This window comes from Platichthys flesus, chromosome 6, assembly GCF_949316205.1.
Source record: "Platichthys flesus chromosome 6, fPlaFle2.1, whole genome shotgun sequence".
Lineage (NCBI taxonomy): Eukaryota > Metazoa > Chordata > Actinopteri > Pleuronectiformes > Pleuronectidae > Platichthys > Platichthys flesus.
In genome coordinates, this window is record NC_084950.1 from 24,020,967 (window position 1) to 24,039,515 (window position 18,549).

The 18,549-nt window shown below is 42.3% G+C and overlaps 1 protein-coding gene across 1 annotated transcript in view; it reads right to left on the minus strand.

The window, feature by feature from the left end:
- met (MET proto-oncogene, receptor tyrosine kinase) overlaps nt 1-18,549 on the minus strand; it is a 68,541-nt gene that overhangs the window by 33,302 nt on the left and 16,690 nt on the right. The window contains exons 3-8 of the mRNA XM_062390783.1: nt 9,517-9,720; nt 4,166-4,294; nt 3,349-3,522; nt 2,079-2,236; nt 1,403-1,517; nt 461-597 (exon numbers count right to left, since the gene is read on the minus strand). Of these exons, the coding sequence (XP_062246767.1) occupies nt 461-597; nt 1,403-1,517; nt 2,079-2,236; nt 3,349-3,522; nt 4,166-4,294; nt 9,517-9,720 (917 nt within the window). The remainder of the gene's footprint in view (nt 1-460; nt 598-1,402; nt 1,518-2,078; nt 2,237-3,348; nt 3,523-4,165; nt 4,295-9,516; nt 9,721-18,549) is intronic.

An 18,549-nucleotide genomic window follows, 5' to 3' on the forward strand; every position in this document is an offset into this window, starting at 1 on the left:
CCAATTCCACAGAAGCCAAAAAGAAAGGTAAAGAAAATCAGCCACTTGATGTGTCAACTTTATTTGAAGAGCTTTCCCCGAAAAAAAGTTGAACAAAATTAAAAGAGACATAGATGAAATAGAAGAGACATTACAAGTAGAACCAGGAACAGACGGAAGAACAAAAATTGCTGTTGCATGTTGTTCCCCGGATATAAATGATGTTGCACCATAAAAGTTACAACAACAGCATTTAGACTGCCTAAATGAAAAAGAAGAAATTTGAATGATGCCATGTTTCAATTACTGCTGAGCAGGAGCAGATAGAACCTGTGTTTACTGCAGAGTCATTAGACCCGGGAGTGAATACATTCATATTGCAGACAAATACCAGATTTTGTGTGGGTGTCAGTGGGTTTTTTGATCAGTAAAAAATGCAATAAAGATGAAGAGAGGTAAATGAAGACTGATGTGAACTGACCTCTGGATTTTACAGACTGTTTTCCCAACAGTCACCTCTTGTTTGGTTCCAGTGTCGAGGAAAGCTCCTCTGATTGTCAGCATGGTGTTTCCGGACTTTGGCCCAAACGTTGGGAAGATTTCGTGGATCACCGGATCCTGGATATACAGACCACCACACAGTTTGACTAACTCAGTCTGATGTTAAGATCCTAGTGTTTCGCTTACATTGTTTTGTTTGTTAAGGAGAACATTCTCTGATAAAATTGTCCTCAAGTTTTTTAAAAGGGAAAGTTTGAATCATAAACAAAAACTCATCAAACAATCATGCTCAGGTGAGGTAAAAGATTAATGTTAATGTCAATACAGCTCTATATATATATGTCTATTATTGTTTGTCAGACCTGTCGAGATAGAAATTCAAGAAATTCCCCTTCTATTAAAAAATAATAGTGCAGAGCCTGTTCTAGACCTGTCTGTTCTGTTGTCTTATGTTGATGCTCCTGAGCTACTTCAGAATTATTCCTTGTCATTAGTGAGCCCTCCTCAAACTGCTTTAAAATACACCGTCAATCTTTATTGTTTTTCAGTGCTGGACGTTGTGTGCAGAGTTTTTTATAAACAGTATATGGTGCAGAGTGAAGTGGGAAACCGTTACCTTCATCCTAACTGGTATATCTGCCATCAGGATTTACAGTCATTTTTTTGAATAAAATAAAACTGATTTTGCTAAGTTTTTTGACCCAGTAACCGATTACTGCTGCAGTTCAATGACTGCTACAAAGCCCTGGTTGAACTAATATTTAAATATGTGCAAATCGCGCAGAACTCGGCACAGCATTTTCTTGGGCACCTTTCAATGGACATTAAGTGACGTTAAGTGTGAAGATGTCTGTGGAAACAGTAGCTCGGTAATAATATTTCACAGAGTGCAAACAAAATTAAGGAAAAACCCATTTCTTACCACAAAGGTGAAGCCTTCCATCTTGGCTACCATGTTGCCAGTGCTGACCTTCACTGTGTGTCCTGACAGGGTGAAGTTTCCACTTAACACCGGGTGACACTGCATCTCAGTCCACCTAAACAAGAGACACAACCCCCCAATATGAAATACAAACCAGGCATTATACCCTGCAACAACCACCATGCATTTACCCTAATTCAATGATCATCCACTGCCCTGCAGGAATGCACAAAGAGGTGATCTATCTTCATGTGGGAGTGTTTTTTTTTTTTTTCTCTCCAAAATGTATGACAAGGTTGTTTGTAGCAAAAGGGGACGTGGCCTCAGTGGTTTTGGGGAAAGTGGAAAGTCTGGTTGCAGCGATTTTTTCCCAGCAATCTTTCAGTTAGGAGAGTCATGTGTTGAATGTGGCACGTTGCTGGAGAAGTAAGGGGAGGGAGAGGGTTCTTAACATTCTTCCTTCAACACAATAACCCCTATTAAAACATGCTGTGCCCCTATTGGACGCCAGCATACTGGTCCCTTCCTCTCATAAACATCCACCACTTAATGCACACTCTGTCTCTCTCCCTGACTCTCAAAGATGGCTTTTCAGATACTGTGCAGGAACAGTGCTGTTTTGTAAATGCATATGCAACACACACACACACACACACACACACACACACAAACACACCTGTTGATGTGGTCTTGTCTGGGCAGTCTGCAGGGAGCTCCCGCCACCTCCACTGTCACCAGCGCGGCCTTGAAGCTCTCCGTCTTGTCGAAGCCAAAGTGGTTCCCGCAAATAGTGACCACTGTAGATCCTCGTCTCGGCCCAGATGTTGGAAAAAACTAATGTAGACATGAGGAGCATTTTATTAGGTCGACTCATAAAATAATAATATAATGAAGCTCAGTATCAAACCTTACTGGACATATATTTATATACAGGCTTTATAACTCCAACTGCCAAAAAACTGTTGAATGATGATGTTGATTGGTTGCTACACAGCCTCCCACTGCCTGCTTTCGATGACTGTATTTTTTTTTTTTAGGAGAGGGTTAACATTTCAGGTCAGTTTTTTCCCACAGTGTTTCACTTCTTCTTCCGTCTGCTATTGCAAAGATCTTTGAACTTTTATGATCTGATCATGTTTTTCTGATGGCTGTCATTGAGTTGAAGACTTGTTTTTGATTTAAAATGAATATGTAATCCACCTTTATTTATTTACGCAATGGAATTATGTTCTGCTAAATTCCAAAATCAACAACACTGATATTAATGTAGACAAAAACTTGGATATCCGTCCTTTTCTTTCAACCTTCAACCCTAAAACCCCCTCACTGAAACATCCACACTCTCATACAAGTCCAATCGTTGTGTAAATTATTGAATTCGATTTAAGTTGGTGAGTAACAGCTGTTTTTAAAGGTCCCAGAGGAAGATGTAGTTTGGTTTAATTTAGTTCTCCCTTTTTGATGCAGTCAAAGGAGCAGCAGCAGTTCTGGGGTTATCTCAGCGGCGAGAGTGGACCAGCTACATTAAACATCATGTCCACGCTGAGCTAAGTGCAGTCTCACAGTGTCAGCTTGGTGTTCAAAAGGACAGTGGTTCTGCTGTTTTCAGGAGGTGCTTCACAAATGTCAAACTCAGAGCAAACCTACAGCTCACAGACTCAACAGGATCATTCTGCTTTTGGAGGGAGAGGTGTTGGATCACATGAGAGGTGTCCAAGCAAACTGAGTCAGCAGGAAGAAGCAAAGGTTACACAGCTTGTTTTCAGCACCAGGTTGTTTACACAGTGTTGAAACAGCAGCGGCCTGAACAATATAGAATTGATATGTTGAAGTGTTGCCATCATGTTTTGTTTTCTGTTCTCATGTCAGTGGAATGTGGTGAATTAAATAAATGGGACCCTAAATGGCCCCGATCGTCACCATGACCGACGAGTCATGTTGGTTACCTTAGTGATGACTGGTGTACAGTATTGTTGTGTCCAGATGGAGTGGGGACACTGGTCGGCTCTGCTGCAGCGTCCATTACACCAGCCACAATCAGTCACCCTGGACGACAGCAAGCAGGAAGTACAGGTGGTCAACTGACTGCAGCCGGGGCCAATCAGAGGGACCTTGGTGATCTAAGAGGAGGGAAAAAATCGGAGTGTGGTCCTTTAAATGTAAGAAAGACATTTGTGTTCACAGTGTTTAGGATATTTTACAAAAGATTTCAATGCAGAAGCCTGGAGTCTGTGAACAACGGACCTCATTATCCAACCGTTCTTAAGAATAAATGTCTTCTTTCGAGATTCCCAAATGTTTTTTTATCTGGGATTTGTTCTTATATTAGAAAATAATCGACGCACACTGAAGAGCACTCTTCCACACACTTGACAACTGAAATGCTTGTGTAAGAAAATCAGTTATTATGTTATTCACTTTTAATTCTACTGTTGTTTAATAATATTTAACTACTCGAATAGTTTATCATTGGTCTCTTAAAAAAACAAGTTTCAGTGTATATTATAAATGCATCGAATTGTTTAAGAATGTCGGACACAGAGTTTTTCTAAGAAAAACTTCTTAAGAAGATATTGGTGTATGAGGCCCAATATTCTCTTAAAACACTCAGCCCTGCCCCATGTGTTTTGCTCTTGTTTTGTTAACGAGGAATTTAGTGATGACCACAGGGCAAAATGTACACAGAATGATTACTTTAATGTCTTAAAACCGTAAGAACCATTTGTGTATTTGTGTTGTTAATGTTACCGGGTACAATCCTACCTTGTTTCCCGTGGCTATTAGCATGGCTCCCTCTGAGTGGTTGGCGTCCAGCAGTACCACACTGGAGGAGACTGGTCTGGAGTCCAGGCGGATGTTGACATGGGGGGAGGCAAATCGTGAGAACAGCACCTGAAGGGGGAGGACGCGCCATTGGAATCGTCTTGGAATCATTCATGCAACAATAGTGTCATATCATAACTCAAGAAGAAGAGAAGAGATTGATCCTATTACAACACTCTCATTAGAACAACTTAAGCAAACTTGTCAATCAACAAACGTATAAATGGTTTGAGCGAGGTATGGTTCAAAACTTAAACAGACAACTCAACCATATAATTTTTGGCAAACAACCCTTAATTTCTAATGTAAACTTTTGTAAAATTTATGAGTCACTATAAAAAACATCTCCAAAGACAACACACATAGGTAGAAATCCTAGTAACCTATATAAGTGCTTTCAAACATAATCTGTTCGGAATGAGATGCCAAAGAAAAACTGAATAATACCTGAGTGACGAGAATTTTGTTCACAGACCTTTGTTTTTATCAACATATACAACCTGAAGCTCGACAGCAAAATAATATCATAAACTATCGCAATAAAATGTAAAAACAAATAAAACGAACCCTCACTCAAGAGCCAAAATCTATAATTTAACTTAACAAATAAAACAATGTGACATTCATCCTGATAATTATCAATATTTCCATTTAACGATTATTTAACCAGGATCATCCAGTTGAAATTAAGAATCTCCTGCTCAAGGGCGACCTGGCAGAGACAGGTAGCAGCTGAGTTAAAAAAACTGCCACATCTTATAGAATATGCCTCCAGTTCTTTCCTTCTGGTTTTAAAAGCCTTCAGTGAGATATATTCGCTGAGATTTGAGTCCTTCTGCAACATATTCAACGTCACAGGTGCAGAGTAAGAAAGCGCCCTTTCCTATCATTGTGTGGACATTTGAAACAGCGAGTAATAAATAAGTTCTGGGACTGCAAAGGGGAACACCCTATACATTTCTGCAACATGCAGACACACAAGTAACATGGGAGCAGGCCCAGAATCCCCTTTTATGTAGAGGTATACCAATTACAGAGCTAGCTACTTGTGGCCGGAGCAGGCCATCATTCCCAAGAGTATAACTCACTGTGATGAGTCAGAGCTTTACAATTTGTTATGAATCTCAGGGAAGCAACATAGGCTGTGTTAAGCATGTGAAGATGCAGAGGAATGCATGTAGGAGACTACAGAATAGTCAAGGACAGATAAAGTAAGTTTCAGCAACGAGTCAATATTGACTGATATGAACATTATCGTCTCTTTATTTAAAATATGATTATTATAAAATTGTGTCCATATTACCCTACACTGGGAACTGAATCTATATTTGTCCATAAACACCATTAACAAGCTAGTATGTCTTGTGCATGCAACCAGCATTTTCATAAAATGGAAACAGGAACATCAAATAAATCTGTTGCTAAAGGTACCATATAATTAAATAAAAGAATACAATGCCCAACCCCAAAGCTTTTTCCATTAAAGCTTCTAGCACACAGGTCAGATGAGAACTCCTGTTAAAATGTTTTGCAGTGTTGCTATGTTTATTTGGAACGCTTCACAGTGTTGTTCATCGATACACACAGTGAAGGAAAGGGAAACACAAAGCAAACCTCCAGGACGGAGGAGGTGGAAGACGTCTACAAGCTCTTTTGGCACCGCACCACCAAAAAACACTGACTGGGAGTTGGTGAGGACATATGATCCAGAGTCTTTGTGTGAGCCTGCAGATCCAATTTCAGTACACCAAATCTGAGTACATATTGGGTTGCATGCAATTTGACAGCTATAAAATGAGTATGGAATCCATCACAAATCTGTCTAGTCTCAAAGAACATTATATCATTATATGTCAAACCGACATCAATGTATTTGTACTAATAAGCAGTAAACAGCCTTTGTGATCCAGTAACTTTGAGAGACGTTCAATCTGTCAACATCCAACACAAATGAGGGGTTTGAGAAGGATGACAGACTGGTTTAGGAGCAAAGAACAAAAAGATGCAGCCGTCCGCAGAAACACTGTGTACTCTGACAGGAACACACAAACACACACACACACCATCACACACACACACACACACACGCACACACGCACACACGCACACACACACACACTCCCACATTTATCATTTGTGGTTATGCTGCAATTACAGGCATGAGAGCAAACGGTAGAGTACAGCGTCTACTAATGGGGTGTGTGTCGGCTTCAGTTATATGAAGTGGCTTAAATTATACTGTTGCCACTGTCACACACACACGCACCCGGACACAAACGGATACAGAATGGACACACACAGATAGTCCACTCAAAATCTCTCTGCCGTGTCAGGGTGGAGCAAATTGCCGGGACATGTAGTAACTGTGTGTTTATGTTCAAACATCTCCCCCCAGCAGTACTGGGTGATTTATTGCACTTTTTGTCATCCCCTTATGCGTGTCAGAGCCTCCAATAAATGACTAAAACACTCTGCATTGTAACTTTAAATCTGATTTGTTAGCTCGGCCGGTCGACCGCTTGCCCTCGACCTCCACCCTCAGCATTGCCTTGTCTTCCAGCGTCATGCCTCCCACTGTTTGAGCCTCACGATCAACGTTAGCTTTGTAACGTCGAGCATAATGGGTGGCTTTCCTCCGGGACGAGGCCATACAACAGGCATCTCTCTGGAGGTAATAGCAGTGTAAATTACAGCTTATTGTATTAAGCAGGCGGGGGGAAGTTTGGCCCATAAACACGGCCACTGTGTGATTCCCACAGTGGGCCAACTGAAGCCGAGGGAAACACTTCCTGAGCCAGAATTGAGTCCATCGAGGGGAACAGCGCTCTGTTTCTCTCACTGCCTCTAGTCCCTGTTCCCTCTTGCCTCGTCCGCTGGGAGAGACCAGGAAACTGGAATACATGAAAAGTTGACAAGCTCTTTTTATCCCACTAACAATGAAGGGACCTGCCACAGCAAAGACTGCCATCCCTCACTGATTCTGCTTGCTACATGGCTTTGGACAGAGAGAGCAGGTGGCCGGAGGGTCGTCAGTTCAAATGCACGACCAGTAAAATAAGGGCAGGGAAAGGGAACAACACATTGCAGACAAAAGAAGTTTCCTTTAATTTTCAACTTCTTTTCTTTTTCTTATTTCGAACAAAACAAAGCTCTTACTGCTTTCTATTGTTAATAAGGCTTCGACAATAAGACTTAAAGGGGACATATTATGAAATTTCCACTTTTGTAGTGCTTCTACATGTTAATTTGGGTATCTGGCACGTCTACCGTCCAAAAAACTCTGGAAAAAAACAACTCCCGAGATTTGTTGTGGTTCCTCTATGTCAGAAACGATCAACTAGAGTGCGTTGAATGGGATTACGACCGAAAAATACGTCAAGTTCCAACCATGCCCATGTAGAGAGTCTTGCTACATGGCCTTGGGCCACCCCCCCACCATCATCACCTCAAAACAAGTCAATCTGAGGAGGGCTGTTTTAGACAGGGTAAAAAGGTGCTGTTTTAAATGATCCTTGTGGTATTTTGACCAAAATATGTTACAGACATTTCATTAAGACCCCAAGGAACCATATCCACTGTGGTAAAATGGGCATACGATGGGTCCTATAAGAGACACAATCCAACATTGTTGTGCTGAGCCATTCATAAATGCTTTGTGGAGAGGAGGACGTCGCTTTTAAGATCAGCGACCAAAAACAATTACTGACTGTTCCACTAGTTCAAGTATTTTTTTCTTAAATGCAAATCAACGCGTACAAATCATTTTCTTAGAACAATTCTAGGACAGACACCTGCCAGAATTTTACCGGTTTCAAGATTTAAGCAATATTTATTTTTTAGAATCAACATAAGTCAACATTTATTAAGTCACCCTCTTTGTGAAAATAAGACTTTCAGGACATAATTAATTGAGGACACGCAGGGTTTTGAAGCATAGGACAGCTGGTCCCCTCTTTAGACCCTCTAAAACCCTTCAGCTAAAAACAATGAACTTCAGCCAGTTCAGCCAACTCACAAAAAACAAAAACGAACTGAAGGAGGGCAGGGGTGGGGGTTCGGTGGCAGGGGGGGGGGGGGTTATGGTAGATAAACGCACAGCAACAGCTGCACTGGACACTCGGCGAGTAGAAAATGCCGTGCGAGGGAACGTGTCAGCGAAGCCCGCCGTTCACCATTAACGTGCCGTTCAGCTTGTAAGCCCCCTCGCACCACCAGCACCAACTTCTTGCCCCCAACCCCCCTTTTCCATGCAGCTGTCGGCCCCTCTTTCCACGTCTCTCTTGCGGTTTGTTTTCCACGCACGTCTTTTCATTCTTGTGTTTCAATAACAAGTGAGGTAATTCAGATTTTACGTTTGTGTTTCATTCCATTCCTCATAGTTTCTTCTTCGACAATGCAAGGTTGCAATGCACTTTACTGAAACCAATGCATGCGGTAATGTAAAGCACCACATGATAAAGGAGGGAGAGGCACTACTGTATATTAATAAAACGAAAAAAGCTTGGCTTATTATGTGATGGTTGATACTGCATACTGTGCTTCAATTTTAAATAAATAATCAATTCTCAATTGTGATCCATTGTTATGGCTGAGTTGCTCCGCATTTTATGTGAATGTGATCCTGTTAATTTAAATACATGAGGATCCTTCAGTTAATGCCTCCTGTGAGTAATTTATGTTCGAAATGTCTGCATGATTCTTTAGGCTTCATGTCAGCCTTGTATTCTCTCAAACGGTCCTTTCGCCAAGATAGACAGTACACAAACAGAGCCTCTAGCTAGCCACTGTCCATTATTAATTCAAATTATTCTAAAGCCCCTAAACGGCGAAGCAGTCGTGACGGGTCGAGTATTAGATTTTCAAAGCTGCAAACCTGGACACTGGAATCCACTGTGGGTCAGTGCATCGATATTTAAAAAGGACTGTGTTTGCTCAGATGGCTGACAGGAACGTGGGCTGTTAGGCGGATCACTGAGCATAGGTCAAAGGAAAGCAAATTGTGCAAACACAAAACAGTCCTGGTGTTTGGTCATAATTTCCCCCTAGGTTGCTCCTAGCAGGGGCACCTGCAGCCGACTCTTTTGTTGTGTCTCCTGCAGACGCTTTCACTCGTCACGTACCCACATCCTGCCACATTTACATGAACAATGACGGAGGGGAACTGCACTGGTCACTGCAGCCTCAGGGGTCTCTGTTTATGCCTTACTGCAAGTACTTTAAATGCAAATTGAGTTCCTTCTAGTCGTTTAATGGCGTAAACTGTAAAGAAGAGTAAGAGATGGCTTGTTTACCTGTATGTGGCGTCCATCGGCGGTGCCCAGGTACACCACTGCCCGGCCCTGCACTGGCACCACAGTTATAGAGGTAACCAAGGTGTTGGTGAGCTCCTTGTGCCAGTACTCCAACCTTTGGAAGAACTGGGTCACCTGCAGACGGTACTTCCCCTCCTTCCCTTCGTGAATTCCCTCATGTGGGTCGCAGTCGTCAGAGGAACTCTGCAAAGACACCACAAGCACCAGGGAGAGAAGATAAAGAAAGTAAGAAAACGCAAAATGAGAAAATCACATGATGGTAAAATCATCGGGGGCATTTTTAACACCCTGTCAAGTGGACTTCAAATTCAAACTTGCATGAGGCAAAAAATCTGGAGTAAACAGATAAAACAACTGATAACCACAGAAATTAGATTAAACATGATACTTTGTGAGAATCATAAGTATGATTGGGTAATTTTGTCAAAACAGATTGCTCCCATAATGAGTCGTCATTACACAATATCATGTTGTACTTCTTTCATATCTGGTCTGATGGGGGGAGGGTTAAGAGCCAAACCTCCTAAGCCCCCTCTGAGCTTCTCTTTCATCAGGCCATGCTCGTAATGGAGTCTCGGCGTGATAGCACCTCTAGGGCAAGTACATGCTTTGTTGAGTTGGAGTCTGTGGATGGCCGGGTTTCATGGGAAACAGCAATGAGATCTTCATGCTGTTTTTCATTCCATCAACTCATGGGCCGCCCCACTTTTTACTCATTTCACCCACCCTCCACTTTCTCTACTCCCATCTCCTCTCTCTGAGTTTAAGATCAAACCCTGCCACACCAGCTCCCTCCGTCTTTGGTTTTTAAACGTCGCTGAGCTGTGCAGATTGTTGTGTCTGGAGCCTTTGGAGCATACAGTGAAAGCACAGGCTGCAGCCAGGGCTTTTCTCTATCAATATCCCAGCTCTCTCACTCTCTCTCCCCTCACTGCCCGGCCCTGCCCTCTCACTCTTTTTGTGTTTAGTCATGGTCGCCTGTCCCGGCCTCAGGTTTCATTAATTATTAATGGACCAGAGGGTGGTGGAGCCTCTTGTGGCTCTTAAGGTCCTTGACCTGGTCGCTTGACCGGACCTGAGCTTTTTGTTGTTTTCTCAGCTTCAGTGGATGATGACCTCTTCAGTGGAGTCACAAGAGGCAGGGTGATCGCAGGTAGAACCATTATGACGACTGGTGGACGATTTCGGTGCCCCACTGAGGAGTTTGGTCATCAACGGTTTGGACATTAGCTTTAACCTTCTGTTGTGACTTACAGAGTAAAAAGTCATCTTAATGCATCCAACTAAATTGGTTTTAATCATTTATAGATTCATGATCCTCTCACTGCACTCTAAAGGAACTGGCTGGGTCACCAGGCGATTATAAGCGCTCTGTGAGAAACATGCCACATCGTTTGTTTTTCGGTGATCGCAAAGGCAAGCTTTGAAGATAAAGAGAAAACTGGTGGGGCAAATAAATTAGTGAAGTCTCTCTGTGACGTCACATAGCTGAGACAAACAGGCCCACGCGAAGGGGGAAGCGGAGGAAGGCAGAATAACCTGGGGAAGTGTCAAACACACAGAAACAAACCTTAATTCAATTAAATATCCTCAAGAACAATGGCCACAGTAATGTGGGGGAAATTGACAGCTTGCAGAAAGGTCGGATATTTTATGCCAGACGCAGAAAAGAGTAGTGCAGCCAGTTAATCTGCATCTAACTACTGAGTGTTGAAGACAGGAAAAAACAGTTCAGAGCATATGAGGAATGACAGTTTGATACTGAAGGTGATTTAGAGTTGGATGAAGATAGGGTTCAATTCTGAGAGCTAAGGAAGAAGGATCATCTCCTTTTCCGCAAGCAAGATGAACAGTTTGCCTCTGACGTGGACAACTTTGTATGTTTATGCATGATTTTTTTTAATCATATGCTTGTTCCTAACTGAGCGGAATCAGGACAGGATGCCTAGCACTGAGCAGCTGTGAGAAACACGTGAATCTGCCAAAACTCTGCTCGCTTCTTAAAACTGGAGCAGATAGAGGCATCATCACTGCAGTGATGATGCCACGCGGCTCAGAAAACAGTCCTTGGCCTGATTATTTTCAGAGCAAACAAACATTACTTTGGGGTGTTTGTGGAATCGGAGCAGGACGAGGGGAGGGAGAACTGGAAAGGTCTTGGGGGGCATTCATATGCTGCCTTTGCCGAGGTTTTTGTGAGGATCAAGGCATTGAAATTTGACAGTGGAAGGGCTATTTTGACGGGCTTTGTTTGAAGCTCTGTTTCTGTTATCCTTGGCTGCTTCTTGGCATGGAGACAGAGAGTTTAAGAAGACGTCACACTGACACTCACATACGTGATCTTCATAGAAAGATTTCATGCTCAGTAGAAAAGAACAACATTTGTCTGGCAAGGATGAAAACAAGCTTATTTTTTTTTATGAAAAAGAAAGAAAAAAGGTAAAAATCCTGTAGGGTTGGGGGGGGGGCAGTGTTCATCTGAGTTATAGGTGGAAGCAAACAAGTCGTTTAAAATAATTTTAGTCTCTTTAAAACAACAGGAGATATTGTTGCGACTATTACATACTCATCAAAGAGCTAATCTGTATGTAATCCTGACAGATGTCACAACATATACGTGTGCAGTTTTATACTTTACAATTCTGTGATTTAAGGTTAAGGTTAAACCTGAAACCGATGTTTCGTGTTTTCCAAACTTTAAGCTTTTGGAAGATTTATGATGTTGGCAAGTGCGCCTGATGTTCTACATCTTTCAAGTCGTTTTGTGAGCGTGTCTCTCGGCCGTAGAACAGGCACCGTGGGGCAGATATGCCAGATATCACACACCTATGGCCCCATACTTAACTAGCAGCTATTGTCCCCCATAAACAACGGCATGGCGATAGAGTTTCTGTGTCGCGGAGCTCCTAAACCCCCCAGCACTGCTCAGGAGACTCAAGAAGGGGATGAAAGATGATCTGCGTGGCTTAATGTCGTTTCCATACTCTCACTGTGGCCCCTGGGTCTTGTGTGAATAGACAACCTAAGGCCTGACTTATAAACTGTGGACTGGGTTACTGGCAGAAGAGGATTTGGACACAAACAGCTCTTGCTGTTGTACAAAAATACACATTCTGCTGCAGAAGCTTAGCCTGAGTTGGAAGACTCCGAACATGCACAAGCACGTGGGGTCAGTCTAGTCGTTGGCCCCTCAGCTGGCACTCTCACTGGAATAACACCCCTTTGACCTCGGGATAGCTTGTGCAATTGTGGGCTCCAGACAGCGGAGAGGTTCGGTTGTCGTTGGGGTGTGTGCAAATGCATTTTCTTAGAGAAAGTGACATGCGAAGGAATGTGGAGCGCAGAACACGTATAACCCATACGTGAGCACATGCCTGCGCGTGTGGATGTGCTGAGGGGGGAGGTCATTGTTACCGTAATGTTACACATTACAGTACTCCACCTGGGCTCAGGGTGCACGTTACTCTGCAACCTGACTCTCAGTAGTTAATAGCCATGATGTGTGTGTATGTAAGCACACAGTTGCAGTCGTGTGTTAATGTTTGCATGTGTTTTTGTGTGCGCGTGTGTTTGTGGATGTGTGTGTGTGCGTGGCTGCATGGGACTGTCAGGGTGTTAGGGACAGTTAAAGGGGAGTGAGACAAGCTGACAGTAAGGCAAAGACAGACCCCGGCCCCTCACAGTGCAGCTGGCCTCGCCCTTGAGTGGCCCAACAGACGCCAGTTTTGTTTATAATGGGGCCCTGAGGTGGACACGGCCACGGGTGGAAAGTGGCTTCACACATAAACAGGCCCAACTGAAGACAGGGAGATTTCAGTCAAAATTAGAGATCCTGCTGGTGGTAATATGTAGACAACAAATGACTGTGGGGATACATGAAATCAATGATTAGTTTGCAGATGGTGAAAACTTTCCAGTGAAACTAAAACCGATGGCAGCATCGAGGAAGCTGTGTTCTTTCAGATGCACCAATGATTTCAGAACAACATTTAGTCAACTCCCCATTTCCTGCGGCGCTTTGCAACTACATTGTATCTACAAATAATGGCCACTCGAAAAACAGGACACTGGCTTCATGTATTTATTTGTCATGTATGAACGTCTTCCATGTTCTGGATATAACAGTCATCATGCAGAAGAAAGGGGAGGTTTTGAAAAAAATCTCTGGTTTCCAAAGGATCCTCCAGCCATCATCAAACTCCACCACAATTATCAGCAACTGAGACTGCAAGGCAACTACTGCATGAATGCAGAGTTAAATACATGTACAGTTGAAAGTAGACTTTTAAAAGCTCTGCAAAACTATAGTAAATATTCAACTTTTCAGGTTTCTGCAAATAGCCGTTTTCAGAAATGAACTCTGAAGAACGTTTCTCCAGGGTTTACCTTTCGCACATGAACAACGCAGCAGGAGATTCTCCGCTCAGATGCGTTCACAAAAATGCCTTTTTCATCATCAAATGTTTTTTATCTTTTTTATGTTTTTCATTTCTGTGTCTGTCGCATGTTGGAAACATCATCGACACACACACTCACTGGCGTTGAATCCTCAAGGGGATCAGTATTGTCTGCTACACTGATTTGGTTTTCCTCACTTTCTAGACACAAATGAAGTGCACTAAGCAGCCGGAGTCTTCTCTTAACCAAAGATATTTAAGTTGCCCATCCTTAACCATCGTTGACCCATGTTCTTTAATTAAAGGATCAGAGGCCACATTAAGAAAGTTTTTCCCAGGGAGGACTTGGGAACAGAACATCCCTCCACTGCTTCCTTTTATTTGTATTTGTCACCCACAATGATGCACTGCCAATAATCCTCAACGTCTAAAATTACTAAAAGATAATGGCTCCTTTTTTAATTCCTCAAACTTTTTCATCTGCTAAATGTATTTCCAGCTCCTCCCCTCATGCATCACCAGTAGGAGGATGTTCTCTTGTTTAGGTCAGATACTGAAAATAATACCATATTGTTCCATGAAAATGTTAAATAAAGTATCTTACGCCCCTAAGACTCTCCCCCTTTCCTCCAAAGAGAGCTCGGCTAAGTGTTGCCCTTTTGCCCACCTATTCTCCTCATCGCCTTCAATTCTTCTCTTGGCCAAATACCTTCCTCTCTTTTTTTTGCTATTTCCTTAAAAACACTAACACTATGCTCCCCCCCACAAAGGAACTAGAGGAACAATACAGCCTCTGAGCACCACTAAATCACCTTAACTCTGAATGTGAGTGAATGACGATCCCACGTCTTCTCTCTCCTCTGCCTCCACTTGGAGAAATATTATCATTGAGAACACTGTGCGGGCCGATTGCATCATTACATGACGCTAACATCTTTTTCTTCACGTATCAACACTTTTTGCTCAGAGTTTACATGTATGTGATTCAAACAGGGTTATGAAATGAGGCGTGGGTTGGATGATCAGGGGCCTGAGAACCTCTTTGATTACACTTCTCCTTAACAGCAGCGGCACATTCTTAAGACAAGCTTTCCACCAATCCACATTTCGGTCAGACTGACACAGTAGCTGAAGTTGTGCTCTGTAGATCAGAGGGAATTAGACAGGTCAACTCCTTAATACATTCTTACTGTTACACATAGAGATGAAAGAAACTTAAATGAGAAGGGAAAAAATCTTTTAAGGCCACAAGGCCAATTACCTGGTATGTAGAAAACAGATTAATCACTTCTCCATTGAGTGAACTTGGTTTACATCCATGCAGCTCTTTTCCTTCGGGTTTCATCAAAGCTCCTAACATATGAAATATTACATCATATGAACCCAGGACTGTTGAGCTTGGCTTGCGTTTTATATGAAACATACAGTAAAACACTCGTACTGGATACTTTTTCTTGCTGACTTTTATTTGTTTAAACACTGAGGTCACGTTGATTTGTGTGACATCTGCTGTGGGGATGCTCTGGCAGTGACCCCCATCACGGTAGCACACACACACACACACACACACACACACACACACACACACACACACACACACACACACACACACACACACACACACACACACACACACACACAAACACAAACACACACAGACACAAACACACACACACACACATTACACAACATACTTCTATCTTAGAGAGGACAATCATTGGTTAATGCATTTACCAGCCTCAAAAAGGTCACAACTAAATGCCAATCCCCAACCCTAACTCTTACCCTAAACCTCACACTTACCTAACCATAAAGCTAAGTCTTAACCCTTAAGCAACCCTTTGAATCCTCACTTTACCAAAATGTCATCACTCCGTAAAGGTCTAAGTTCAAAATGGTCCTAACTAAATAAAACACACACACATGTCATGCCTCTATAATTATATAGTAGTCAACCTAAACATAAACATAACCTAACCTAACAATTATGCCCACATAAATTAGGAATACCTCATGCATGCACGCCTGCAAACACGCATAAACAAACGGCTTTACCTTCATGAGGACATTTTTTTTATAAGACACGATGAACTTTTCTTGCCCCCAGAAAATGTCCTTTACAGTAACATGAGCAACACGGTTGAAACTGCACATTCAATAGCATTGTGAAATGTCAGAGCCAAATATTTCCCAACCTGAACAAATATAACCACAACCATCTGCATGGCAAGACACCACTGTATAGATGAGAAATTATGTTTAGTGAGTTTACATTCAAACATGATAGGTGTAAGCACTGAAGCGCTCTTTATATATATATGGTCCCCTCGGGTAAAAAAGGGACTACGAAGTATGGGATGAATGTTTAAAAAGTGTACATGATTGCTCTGTGAATGTCAGACATTGCCTTATTCAGTTTAAGACGGTGCATAGGCTCTATTATTCCAGAGAAAAACTGCACAGTTTCTTTCCTGATGTTTCACCCATTTGTAACAGATGCAAGTCTATGACTGGTTACTTAACGCATTCTTTTTGGTTATGCAGCAAACTGTACACATACTGGAAAAGTATTTTTCACTGCTTCTCTACGGCTTATGGGAAATGTTGGGAGCCGGATCCATTTGTAGCCATTCTCTGGGCAACCACCCCTTTGTCTTCTGCCAATAAATATGAGAAAAAAGCTATCCTATTTGGAACTGTGATCGCGAAGAAGATAATTCTTCGTGGGTGGAAGTCTGACATTGCACCCACGTACGATCAGTGGTTGAGAGAAATGGCAAATATGCTTCACCTGGAGCGACTGAGACTTCATAATGAAGACAGGGGAGACATATTTGATAGGATGTGGGACCCTGTACTGCAACTGTTTCAAGGAAAGGACTAAAGTATGGATCATTGTGAAACGCCTGCTGTGTGTATCTGCTAGTTTACTCTTCACTTTGTGTAATGTTTTGTAAATTTGTATGTTTAATTTATTGTCATGACTGTGGCTTCTGTTAATTCTTTACTAGGATGTGCTGATCCTGTAAGTTTGGGGTGGGTCTTTTTTTTCTTATCCTTTTCATTTTTTTTTGTCCTGTGTTTCTTTTCATTCTGGAAAATAATAAACACATTTAAAAAAAAAAAAAAAAAAGGGACTACAAGGATAATGTGGATGAATACGGATGTGAACAAGTCGGAACACTTTGTCTTTATACTTTGTGACAGTCCTCCTACTCGGTAAGTAATGACACGGGTTAACCTTCGGGGCGCAAATGAGCGCCACATCCCACTTTGCTTTTTCAGCCGGCATATTACTCACTCAGGGCAATATTTTAGAGCATTAATGTCTTTCTGAGGTCCAATCGATCACCAAACTGACAGCTGAGTGGAGAGATCGGCCATATTTTACTGAAGCGGCTTCCATTCCGGCATGTGCTCTTAATAACAGAAACACATGGAGGGGGGCTGTCCTAGTCTCCGGGCTGCTTCACAGAGTTAACAAAAGTCATCTATCGTCGAGATTTTATTTGCATTAGCATTACCTTCATCCCCTAATTACTACAGCCACAGTGGAATGTAAAAATATGTCTGTTATCCAATGCACATCTAAAACAGCCTCGCTGGATATGTCAAAATAATTGGCCCCTCAAGCTGAGAACAACTACCTTCGATTTGAAGCATGGATATAAACACTGTTTGAAAAAAACATAAACTGACATTTTTCATTGTTATTCAGCCAAATCCTTGTTCCTGCTTTGTATCAGTCTTCAATAATCAAATCCAAACACACACCATGGAGAGTCTGCAAACACTTGGCAGACTCTCCATGGTGAAGATTTCACAATGAGCAGGATTTTTGCCATAAACAGCTCCACAAGCTCTCTTGCTACAATTTAAAGCATCAAATATTCATGACTATAAGCGGCTCTGCTGCTTCTCTCTATCTTGGAGCCAGTCGGAAGTGTGGGGGCCTTGATCACACATGAGGTACACCAGTGAAAAGCAGCTGGACAGCTGCAGCCAAACAGCAGCCGTTGCGGAGCAGCCAGATAACCTCAGGTTATAAGAGCGCTGGACGGTTCTTCAGTGGAAAAGGCAGCTTATCAACCGAGGGTCAACATGAGGGTTGAACACGTGGGCCTCATCGTCTCTGCTCTGTCCTGGATGAGAAGAGGTCTCTGGCAGGTGTTGTACTGGCAGAAACACTGTGAACGTACTCACAGCAGCTCACTTCAGAGAAGAAGTAGAAAACATGGAATCTGAAATGTGGCAGAGGGGAAGACGGTTTTCCTCACAGGCCATACTGTTTTATTGCTTGGAAGCCTGTCCTGATGTTCTTTTCCACCAAGTGATGCAGAAAAGCATATTTAATATTCCAAAGTGTCTCCATGGTAACTGATGAAGCTAAAAGTATGAAAAAAAACATGGAAACACAGCCAAAACCTCTTCAAAAACAGACGTGGCTTTTCTAGAGGGCGATCTTTATGAAGTCACTGTTAAATATGTCACTGCACGACCCAAAAACTTGCATGCTGCAGACATTTGTTCACTACAGCATAATAAAATAACATTAAAGACAAATCTTCTCACACTCACACACATATGATAGGTTCATATAAACGTATATGCAGAG